Genomic DNA, 12,726 nt, shown 5'->3' with positions numbered 1-12,726 from the left:
TCAAAAACACTATTCTGAGAGGTCTCTACTTACAAAAAGGTTTAGAACCCCCTGCCCTAGATTCTTTTCTGATCCTTCTTCTTTCCACAAAAGTTGTCCTTAAAAGATTGTAATTTCCCCTTATAAGAAATGTCCTTTCCCCAGCTCACACCTATCTCCTGAGTTCGAAACACCTATATTCACATAAAATTTCATATCGATCCTCAACAAGCACTTCTAACATAACACAATCCAGAGTCCATTACCTTCCCTGCCACAATCTTGCTCTTCACCTATGTTCCTATGCTTAATGGCAACCGCATCTACCAAAGGACACAAACCAGAAACTTGTAATTACTTATTGACTCCTCCTTCTCTCTCACATGCCATATCCAATCTATCACCATGTCTTATAAATGGAACTTCCTAAATATCTCAAAAGTTTATTTCCCTTACTCCTTTCTACTTTTCCCTTTATTTCGACTCTTCTTTCCCTTGCATAATAATATCTTTCTTACCTGTTACAAAAGAACTGAGGCCACCTTCTACCCAAGTCTTCACTTTCTGCCTAGGGACCCAGCAGTCCATTTATTCTCAGGTTCTCAGAGCCTTGTTCCATTGCCCATTGTCTCTTTATTTTTCCTGAATCTCCAAACTCTCTTCCGAATATTTTCCCAGTAGCATATGAGTGTTCAACTATCTGATCTTATTTTTAAGAAAAGCTTACTATCTACATTCACCTATCTGCATTCACTGTCCTTATTTCTCATTGCTTCACAGAATCAACAAATATCCACTTAAATCATTTTGTGCATCAAGTTAAAGGTTCTGCTTTTTGCCATCTACCAGTTATTTCTCATTTCTATTTATCCCTCTTTTACCTTTTCATGTAGGCCTTGATAATTTCTACCACCCATTCACATTACCATCTCTTCTAATGTAAAGTAACAACCATTCTTAATTCCTAGTGTAATTCTTCCAATTGTTTCTGACTTTGCCTCCTCGGGGACCTTATTCCATCATCTGTTACCTTTCTTTTTTGAATCTTTAAGTTCTTCCATTCTACTAGCTTTCACCCTTAACGTGTAAACACATTATTAATCTTAATTAATCTTGAATATAATCTTAAATATAATCTTAGTCTTCTCAAACATCATTAGTTTGTGAGTAATGCAGGAGGGAAAAATAATTTTCCATCTACCTTTCTGAGGTCTTAGCTTAGACCTCCAGTAATAGAAGACAGATTAACAAGTGAAAAACAAACAGACATTTAATAACATGTAGATACCTTGTATACACGGGATATACAAAAACAAAGCAAAACAAAACTGAGTAACTTCTCCAGATGGTGCAAGGCACCACCTTAAATACCATCTTCAGCTAACAACAAAGATGTGGGTTGGGAGGAGACCAGTTATGGGAGATTACTTGGAAAAACACAGTAAACAAGAAGAGTAAATTGTGTTATGCAGATTTAAGTGGGTGCCTTCTCCATTAATAAGACTGTCTCCTCTCCTGATTTAGTCATCCGTCTCTTCCCGGTACAGAGAGGAAAACCCTTACATAGGGAGGTTTTCCATTACGAATGCAAATTTCTCTCACAAAAGGGTAACTTCAACTTTGTTTTCAGAGCTTTCCCTGTGTTTGCAATTTCTCAAAATAATCAACTCAAAATAATCTTTATGCCAATGAGGCATATTTTGGGGTGGCATCGTCTACTACCTCTTGGTAGTCATGTGGTCATATTTCAGCACTACCTCCAATTTCACTTTCTCATGCCCTCAGCCGTGTTGTAGTTGAATACTAAGACCTTCCCCACCCACCTCTTCACAGATTCTCTCCCCAGTGTATCTTACAAACCCTGAACATTCATCTTGTTAGCTCGTGGGCTGTCTTCTCTTGCTTTCCTTGTTTATAGTCTTCCTCTTTTAGTTCAACTTCCTTCAGTCATTTAAGTTCTTCTTACCCCTACTATCACGATCTCTATCCCTTATTCACACATGCCTATGTCCCTACTCTTCTTAAACCTAAAAAGCCCTTGAAGTTCAAAGTTGACTCTGAACCTGACTCTGAATTTCTTAACATTCTCACTGCACAAACATCATACTGATGTATTTGCCAAAGCATGCACAATGCTTCTCTCTGCCGCTCCATCACACTTTATCACCTGGAACAAAGGCAACACAGCTTGAGTTCTTTTGTCTTCTATGTTCTTCTCTGAACATAGTTCCTTCATCTCCTGCTATCAACTCCCACGTGCAAGAGATTCACTTATTACTCCATGAGGCAAGGACCATGCATGTCAGCTTGACATTGCGTGGTCCTCCTAGGTGTCTTTGAAAAAAACTTTTTCCATGGAAAACAACTCGTAGAAACAGATATCTTTGAGATTGCCCTTCAGCTTTCGTAAGATGTTGTATTACTAAAAATAGCCCTGCACTTCAGAAGAATGTTTGCATTTTGATGTTGGCCAATTTGTTCCGGGAAATTTATTCTATAATCTCTCTCTCCTCCTTTGAATCACCATTTCTTATTTATTTCCTGTCAATCTGTTTCCTGTCTTCACTACTCCACTATAATTGTTCTCTCTATAATCACTGGTGACCTCCTCGTTTTCAAAGACAGAGGAAATGTTTTTAATTCTAGACCTCTCTGAGGTGACATTTGACACTGTTGGGGGAGCCTTCTTCAGAACATTCCACCCCGTTACCTGTTTTGATATAATTCTTCATTCACACTGAATTATTACCATGCCGCTGATACCCATTTTGCAAATTTTGCAGCTGATAATTTTGATTTTACCGGAAGAGATCAAAAAGTTTTTCAGAACGGGTTCACATAGGTACTGGCAATGACAACTATATAGTGACTAGGGGCTGGCCAACAGTGATTGTAAGAGACTTTCAGTCATGAGACCCATCACGCTTTCAAAGAGGTTGAAATCTGAAAGAAATTGTGCATCTAAGAATCATTGGCTTATGGTATTATTATCTGAGAGTTTGAAGAGAATTGATCTGTGTTGCTTGAATTCGAGGCTTTAAGAAACAATGTGAACATCTTTATATATTTTCTGGATTTACTTGCCTTACTTGAAGTAAATAACCTTACCAAGTTATTGTATGACTTTTACGAGGCTGGAAGGAGATAATGCATGCCAAATATGTGATGCAGATGAAGTACCAGAGGCAGCGAGTACTCAGTGAATGATAGGAGTTGTAACAGCTGTAGGCAGTAATGGTCACAGTCATAACCGTAGCCGCAGTCATGGGAGTAGTGGCGATATTTTCAATAAAGACATAAATGATAACTGTTCATGAATTCAACATTTCTAAAGTAGTAAGACCCTATATGTGTATTGAAAGTACTTTTGTCTCTAAGTAATCTTAATAAATAATACTTTTCAGGGTTTTTTGAGAACTAAATGAGATAATGCATGCAAAATGTTTGACTGCTTATTGGTTGAAGTAGTACTTGATATTTTCAGCCGAACATGAATTATAATTTTTTTTGTTGTTTCTAAAACTCTGAAGAAGACTGATAAAGACTCACTGAAGTTAATTTCAGAAAGATTAAGTGATTCTAGTTAATAATTCCTTCTTTCTATGTTTTGTCTGGATTGAGTAAGATAATATGTGAAAGTATGTAATAATCGTAAAATACTTGACTCCGTGTATGACAAATAGGAAGCACTCAGTAAAAGGTAGTTATCAGTACTGCAATTGTTATTTGTACCTGTTTTTTTCTGTGATAGTTCATTCTCACTCTTTGTCCTTGACCAGCTCAAAGGTTTTAAAAATATCAAAGACTGTTCCAATTACACTTACTTAAATTACTTAATTTTCCTGAAGTTAACTTCACCAAATACCATGTGCCTTTCAGAATTTTTATAAGAACAAATAAGATAGTGCATGTAGTTTTTTGCTATTATTGATGTTGTTTTATATTTACCTGACATTATATCACCTGAATTTCTACTGGTTGACAAATTTAAAATACTGAGAAAGACTTTCCTCATTTGCTGAACTTAACTCTCCAGGGTTGAAATAACTTTGTCTATTAACATAGAAGAGCAGTTCTCAAACTCAGTGGTATCAGGACCCCTTTATACTCTTCAAAATAATTAAAGACCCCAAAAAGCTTTTGTTATGTGGATTATACCTATTGATATTTGTTGTATTTGAAATTAAAACTGAGAAATTTTTTAATTATTATATGAGTCATTTCATTTTAAATAACAAGAATGAACCCATTTAAGGTTAACATAAATAACATTTTTATGAAAACCAGATTTCACAATTTTGAAAATCTCTTCAACGTTTAGTTTTATGGAAAGACAGTTGAATTCTCATATCTGTATCTGCATTCAGCTTGTGATGTGTTCTTTGGGTTGAAGTTTATGAAGAAAATGCAGTTTTAAAGACAAATAGTTGGAAAAAGGAAATCTAGCAAACCCTCTAATAGAGTCTCAGTGACCCCCCCCCAGGCTCCTTGAACTACACTTTGAGAACTGCTGACACATACCTTTAGTTTTTTTAAGTACTGAATAAGATAATCCTGCAATATATATCGTTATGAATGCTGCTTCACTTGTTGCTATTATTTATAATTTCCAGATATTGTCAAAAAATCTTGAGTTTCTTCTTGTTTTGTTGACTGCATTCATGGTTTCTTAAAAAAAAAAGAAAAAGAAAATTAATAATGCCATAAACTTGATAAAGGAGCTAAGCTATTTTACTAAACTCTGTATTACAGAATCTTTAACCAAAGTGAGATAATACAGTTTACATCTATAATGTCAGTGATATGCCTGGCTCAGTGCCTGGAACGTTAGACTCAGCAAAAAGGCAGCTTTGGAATCACTCTTACTCAATGTACATAAAATTATACAAATAGGTGCCACAGATAAAATTGGACTCCCATATCCAATAACGGCTTCAGCTCATCTGGAGTCAGGCTTTTGTTATCCTTTAACCCAGGCCTATTTTAGGCCCCAGAGTCCTTAGGAAAGTGAATATACATCTTTTAGCAGAAACAAGCTAATCCTACTGCAGAGCTGGGCTCTGCTCTTCTGCTCAGTGTGTAAGGCCTTCCCCAGAGACAAGACTTCAGGTAGCTCTACAAGATTGTGCAGCATTTCCTCTAGGGAACTGAATCTCCACTCCAGCACTTGTTTCCTGAGTGTAGGTTTGTCTATCTTTATCAGGATTTCCCCAGACCAAGTCTCTACTTCCCACATTGCTGGGGGGGGAAGAGGGGCAGAGGTCGGAAGGGGAGGAATTCCCCCACACCCCGCTCTGGTCTTGCTATAGGATCCTGAGGAACTATGAGTTTTTCTTCCAGCACTTTGGCAGAAAATGGCCTTCTTTCCTACAATTATGTCAAAGTGGTAGTCTTTCTACTCAGAACTCCAAGTCTGCTGCTCTAAAGTAATCACTTCTGAGTTCAGCAGTGGCCAGTAAGTCCTGGAGAACTTTATGATCTGAGATCTAATAGTGATTTCATTGCCTGCTTCAGAAAGGACCTCTATGTCTTCTTTTTCTCTTTTTAACTTTTAAAATAGTATTGAACTTTTGTTATGGAGGCTTTCAAAGATTACAAAAGTAGGTACAATTATATAATAAAGACCCATGTATTTATCATCCAGTTCTAAGATTTATCAATTTATGGACTGTCTTGTTTCATTCATACTTCTATTTACTTCTCCCTCCCATATTATTTTGAAATAAACTCCAGGCATCATAATATTTCATAAATATTTCAGTATGTATATCTAAAAATATAAGAGCTATTTTTTCTACATAACCACAGTATCAACATCTCTCTTAAAAATTAATGAATGCTAATTATTTAATATCATCAAAAAGCCAGTCATTATTCAAAATTTCCCGCTGTGTCGTGAATGTTTTTCAAAGGTGGTTGGCATCGAGATTCCAAGAATGGCCACATATTATAATTGTTTGATAGGTATTTTAAGTCTCTCTTATAAGTTCTCACTTTAATTTTTTTCTCTTGTAAATTGTTTTGAAGAAGCCCTTCCTTCTTTTCTTAATTCCCTATTCACTTCCTTAACTCCAGAAAACTTCCTGCAGCCTAACCCTTCACTAAAACATTTCACTGAAGATAAGCCAACACTGACTTCTTTCAGGCAAGCCTAATCTACACGCTTTCTAAAGATTCCCTTATATTTGTGACTTTTGGAATAAAGATTCTAATGTTACAAGCTGGCAGCCTTCTTACCTGCCTTTTTGTAACTTAAGAAATGTAGGAGTGCCTGGGTGGCTCAGTCGTTAAGCATCTGCCTTCGGCTCAGGTCATGATCCTGGAGTCCCGGGATCGAGCCCCACATCGGGCTCCCTGCTCAGCGGGGAGCCTGCTTCTCCTTCTCCCCTTCTCCCCCTGCGGCTCCCCTGTTTATGTGCTCTCTCACTCTCTCTTCCTCTGTCAAATAAATAAAGTCTTAAAAAAAAAAAAGTGTAACCTGTGGGGTTCTGTTGTACTCTGTACTCCCAAATGCCCGTTGAAATTCCTTCATGCATTTCATCAAACTTGGTGAAAGTTACCTTCTGATACACGTCACTCTTCCCATCCAGAGTTCAAAATCTTTTCCTCTGGATCCCTCACAGCATTACCTGAGGATACCTTTTGCGTGCAGAGTCTCCTGCTTTTCACAGCTTCCCTGACTTTCTTGAATGGCATTCCTCGGCTCAGAACTGTGGGCATGTACTAGTACTCCCAGGGAGCCTTGTCACATTTATTACTGCTTCTCACACTATCACCTGGTCTTTTTCTCTAGAAAAAAGGTCAGTCATTTCAGAAATCCAGTGTCCTGGGAGAAAGGCTTACAGATCACTTTCCAAACATTCTCTCTTCCTCTCTTTCCCAGAGAGGAAATACCAGTCACCACCTTCAGTGGGCTCTAGCAAAGAGTCACTGACCATTGTTCCCTCTTGGTCATCCGGCCAAAACTCTCTCCCTGACGTAGGGTATTGAGGCTGACTGCAAGAAGGGATTTTCAGTTTCAGATTTGTCACAGTTCTCCATGTGTCCCCTAAGGCCAGCCACAATCTCTGAGGGTGCACTGCTCTCTCCACTCACAGCTCATAAGGTGACTATCCGCCAGCCCAGGATTTCTAATAATAATCTCTGATAGAGTCCTAAAAGTGCAATCTGACTTTTCCCAGGCTTCAACTTCCTGGGGACACAAGGGAGAATAAATTAACATTGAAATTTGGACTTTACTTGCAAGTTATCCTATCAATGCCATATCTCTTCAAGATCTCCCAGAGAGATTTCTGCAGATGTCCCGGTTTCTCACTTAGACTGAGGCACAAGATCCTCTTCCACTCCCACTTCCTCATTGCTATTTTCTACCAGTGAGCTTATTTATGAATGGAGGTGCATGCCTCCAAAGTCTACCTCTCAGTATTCTTAAAAAACAAAAAATGTGGGCGCCTGGGTGGCTCAGTCAGTTAAGTGACTGCCTTTGGCTCAGATTATAATCCCAGAGTCCTGGGATCGAGTCCCACATCAGGCTCACGGCTCATTGGGAAATCTGCTTCTCCCTCTGACCCTCTCCCCTCTCATGCTGTTTCTCTCTCTCTCAATCTCTCTCTCTCTCTCAAATAAATAAAAAAATAAATAAATAAAATCTTCCTAAAAACTTTTTAAAATGCTTGAAATTCCACACAGAAATGGGGATACTGCATCTCTCCCAACTCTGTATTTTATTCCATCTCTTGCCCTTGAAATGGTGTCACTTAGGCCCAGCGACTCACAAAAGACTCTTGCTAAAAAGAGAATCCTCTCAAGCTTCAGCATATAGATGATTATTTCTGCTCAGATCTAGTCCCTGCAGCACCGCTGAGGACCCTACTGTCCTCTCCATCTCTAGTAACCAGAGCTCCGGGGCTCTGGCGCCATGGGACACACACATAAAATTTCCTCCTCTTAACCTCTTTCCTCAGGAGAGGAGGGAGTAGAAGGGGACGCTGTCAGCTAAAAATTCATCTCAAACTCAGCCCAGCCAACACTGATAATGGCATGATTTCTCTTACAGGTGGTATACACATCATTTTTATTGCACGTGGAAGATGAATGCTAAAAAAATGAACCAGTGAATTTATGAATGCCATTGAGTGTAACTGTAATGTATTCATTCATTCAACAGTTATTTACTGAGTGCCCCCTGTGATCCACGGCCGTTCCAGGAACCGGAAATGAAACAAAGCACACACACAGTCCACTCTTACACACCAGCAGTAATGGGAATTCCTCCCCTTCTACAGAACTTTGGGGAGAAGGCATTCTTAGCCTGAAAGAAATTGTCATTTTTCTGAGGTCACACTTCTACTCTTTCCTGTGACTATCAGCTTATGCCATGAATAGCTTTCAACAAATGCCACTTCTGAATTTTCTTCAGTAAAATGCAATTGAATGTATGCCACTGCACGAACCTATTCAGTCCTTCATTGCACTGTAACAGTATCCTACCTTTTGTTGTTATTGTTGTCCCTTTAGGTGTGTCCGTTCCCATCCCAGTGATCGGACTGAGAGATGAAGAGAAAGTGTTCGTCAACAACACCACGTGCGTGCTGAATGACCCAAATTTCGTTCTCATTGGGTCCTTCGTCGCTTTCTTCATACCGTTGACGATCATGGTGATAACGTATTGCCTGACGATCCACGTTCTTCGCCGTCAAGCTCTGATGTTACTGCACGGCCACATCGAGGAACCGCCTGGAATAAGCCTGGACTTTCTGAAGTGCTGCAAGAGGAACACGGCCGAGGAAGAGAACTCCGCCAACCCTAACCAAGACACGAACCCACGCCGAAGAAAGAAGAAAGAGCGACGTCCAAGGGGCACCATGCAAGCTATCAACAACGAACGGAAAGCGTCGAAAGTCCTTGGCATTGTTTTCTTTGTGTTTCTGGTTATGTGGTGCCCGTTTTTCATTACCAATATTCTGTCGGTTCTGTGCGGGAAGGCCTGTAACCAAAAGCTCATGGAAAAGCTTCTGAATGTGTTTGTTTGGATTGGCTATGTCTGTTCAGGAATTAATCCTCTGGTGTATACGCTTTTCAACAAGATTTACCGAAGGGCTTTCTCTAACTATTTGCGCTGCAATTATAAGGCAGAAAAGAAGCCTCCCGTGAGACAGATCCCGAGAGTCGCTGCTACTGCTTTATCTGGGAGGGAGCTTAATGTTAACATTTACCGGCACACCAACGAGCCCGTGATTAAGAAAGCTAATGACAACGAGCCCGGTATAGAGATGCAAGTGGAGAATTTGGAGCTACCAGTTAATCCCTCCAACGTGGTTAGTGAAAGGATCAGCAGTGTGTAATTAGGAGTGTGTAAGCAGCACAGTCTTTTCCTATGGTAAAGCTACAAATGTAGGGAAAGGTCCTAGAATTCTTCCGTCGGTTATAACTAATGTAAATATCGTCGTCTGATAAAAAGTGTTTTGTATATAGCTTTGCAACCCTGTACTTTACAATCATGCACACAACAGTGAGATTTAGGGTTCTATATTTACTGTTTATAATAGATTGAGAATAACTTATTTTGATTATTTGATGCATAAAATGTCAATGTTTCTGCTTTCCCTTCCTTCCTCTTTCCTTCCCTCCTTCTCCCTCTTTCTTTTGTTCTCTCTCTCTCTCTCTTTCTTTTGTGCATAAGGAAATGTTGATGTTCATCTCAGGTGGCATTTGCAAGAGACCAGAATGATGCACGTGACAGTGGTTATTTCAACCACATCAAAATTAACGAAATCAGTGGAATCTTTTTCCGGGTTGACGGTAAATATACACTTTAAATTCTTGCTCTGCTCATCTACACACATAAACACAGAAAGATAGGTTCTGCCTTCTGATACCTTGTCACACCCATTAGTGAGTCAAAGGTAGAACTTAGCCTCGTTGTCACATATAGGGGCAAAATTTGACATTGTCAGAATGTCGTGTTGGTATTTTGCTGCAATGTCCGTCCCCAAACATAGTGGTATTTTAACATAGCAGCTGGTTAACCAGGACTACAGAAGTGGAAGGATGATACGAGATATATACACCAATAGCTTTTCACTTCTTAAGGACAATGTTCAAATTCTGATTATAACGACAAGCAAACTGGAATTAGTGTTTTCATTCTGGTCCTTAGTAAATACCTAATTCTGTGATTAAACTGGGGAACAAGATCCCAGAGTTATTTCCCAATCCAGGATTCAACGTCAATTGGGTTTTGATCTCAGGATCCTGGAAATTCGTGTGCTACACACAAAGTGAAATTAGCATTTTGAGCCTTATTAAAATATTTTCGTAATTATGGTACCTCTATCTATAGGACCCAATTTCGCAGTCCATTTTTGAGTAAAACTTGCGCTGGAAGCATAGATGACCAAAACCTTGGAAGTTTCACTTGATTAAGGACTACAGAATTAGGCCCTTAGAATGTGAAAAAAAAAAAAAAGTAATTAAAAACAAGCCTGTACTGAACTCTGGGAAAAACAGAAATACAGAGTTTCCATTTGGATTTTAAACAAAATTTATCTCATTTTCAGATCCTTCCAAACTCTCTAGTGCAGGAAAAAGCTGCAGCTAATTTGTGAAAGTGGCAAGCTCTTCATTGTACAGCAATTACGTGCCAGAAGTTTAAAATCTTTGTTAAAATATAGTGTTGTGTCACAATAAGTGTTGGCCATTGTTTCATTCACGGGCCTGCTGCTTAAGAATTCAGTACCATTTAACTAGTTTGTTAACCGTGAAAGGTTTTCAAGCATTTCTAAAGTCAGACCATGAAGTCTATGCTGTGTGCCGAGTATCCAAGTGTTTCCACTATTTCCATGTGTTTCCATTTCCCACAACTGTGGATCAATTTCCGAAGAATTCATGATGCTATTTCTTATGCCTGACAGTTACTTACACACCTTAGGGTGTGCTTCTCAATATCTCGAAATCGGTGAAGGCAGAATCTGAATTTCACAAAACCCCAGGTCTATGTTCTCAACACACAGCATAGATAAATCCAACAGCCTGCCACAGGGGGCAGTGGAAAGCTGCTGTATTTGAGGAAACTCATACAGTCTCTCTACTTGATTAGCAACACTGCCAAATGTCAGTCAATTGCTTGAGCATGCCCAAATATACCATGAAAGTAAAGTCTACCTGCCTGTTAGCTCTGTTGAATTGCATGCTAAAACAATTATATGAAATTGAATGAGATGATCTCATTCTTACTGAAACGAAGATGTCTGAAGACACACAGCATGCATTGAGCATGAGTCCTGCACATACAGGTAGTGTTCTGCATGTATGCCATGTATGTCACATGAATCCATCGATTTGTGTTAAAGTAAGGCAGAGTAGGTGATATAAAAAGGACTGAAGGAAATCCTCCAGCAGTCCTTAAAACGACTACGCATTCAGATCTGAAGTACTATGAGTATTAGAGAAAATTGGAAACATCTGATTTCTTTTCTTAACTATCAGGGCAAGCTCATAGCACATGTTTTACAAAGAAATAAAATATAAACCACAGATTTTCAAAAGCACTAGCAATAAGTTGAATGTTAATAGCTTATAGCACATTTGTTGATAATTCTTATGTCATCAAGTAGTAGTACTTAATAGTACCCAACACAGTAATTATTCTCAAATCGTGTGCTATTCATATGTTCTGTGCAGTTTGGTATGAAACAAATATACTCATTTGGATATAAATCTTACAGTTCAATGTTAAATCTACAAACTTTTGTAAATGTTTTAAAAAAAAAGTCCATGTGATAAATGTAAACGTGGTGAATTTACTGTCGAACAAATCATTTTGATGTACTATTATATACGTATATCTGTTTAAGACACGTGCAACAGACTGCCTTATATTATTTCCTGTAAATTTTCTCCTTGGCCAAATGGTACTTATTGTGAGTGGTTGCAAAGTGTTGTCTTATTTGTGGTTCCTGTATGTTATCCATTCCAAGTTTTTGTGATACTTCCTATTAATTTATTAAATTTATTAAATGTTGGCTAGTATGTCATGCATCTTTTTTGCCCCTGTGTTGTTTGAAGGGAAAATATACCACTTCACTTTATTTTCTTTGAAAATTAAATCGCATCCTGCAAAATAAGATCAAAAAGACAAACTCAACCAGAAAATATCACTCTTCTGATAAGTTCTGCATGTACTCAAAGACTACAAAACCAGAGGAAAAACAATTAAGAGGTGTAAACAACAAAGCAATATTCGCAACCTCACTCTTTCTTTGTGAGCAGAATTACTGCACTCCTAAATTATCCTACCTTCCTTAACCTAAGGAGGGGCCTCGGATGGTTCATATACCCTCTTTGCAATAGGTATCATTACCATCTTATTTCCACCAGACTCCAAGTTTCCCAAGAACAGAAAAGACCATGTCTATCTTGTTGATGGTTTTATCCCCAAAACTTGGCAGCTACTCTACATTCAACAGATATGTATTGAGCATCATCAATATTTGTGGGCATTGTATTATCTGTTCCTGATGTCAAAATGGGCCTTACAACTCCCTGCTCTTCAGTCATGGAGCACCTTAATTTACCTCTATTCTAAATGGCTTTGGATACTTCTGTGATCAGGGTCACTATACTAAGCCACTCGGTTCCTCCACACCTGAACAAATGACAAAATACATTGGCATTTTCTTTCAACATTTATACTTTCCTGATGATGAGTGAGCCTAGATGATATTGGCATGACTTCAGTTCCCCGAG

General features: G+C 38.6%; 1 protein-coding gene across 1 annotated transcript in view; it reads left to right on the top strand.

The window, feature by feature from the left end:
• The window catches only part of HTR2C (5-hydroxytryptamine receptor 2C), a 272,709-nt gene extending 260,707 nt beyond the window's left edge, over positions 1-12,002 (top strand). The window contains exon 6 of the mRNA XM_025853674.2: positions 8,497-12,002. Coding sequence (XP_025709459.1) covers positions 8,497-9,323 — 827 coding nt within the window. The 3' untranslated portion in view covers positions 9,324-12,002. The remainder of the gene's footprint in view (positions 1-8,496) is intronic.
• Positions 12,003-12,726: the final 724 nt, after the last annotated feature.

This window comes from Callorhinus ursinus, unplaced genomic scaffold (assembly GCF_003265705.2).
Source record: "Callorhinus ursinus isolate GAN/ISIS: 27379988/994484 unplaced genomic scaffold, GSC_fseal_2.0 scaffold65, whole genome shotgun sequence".
Taxonomy (NCBI): Eukaryota; Metazoa; Chordata; class Mammalia; order Carnivora; family Otariidae; genus Callorhinus; species Callorhinus ursinus.
The sequence above is the reverse complement of the archived record's forward strand: the minus strand, read 5'-3'. Positions and strand labels throughout refer to the sequence as shown.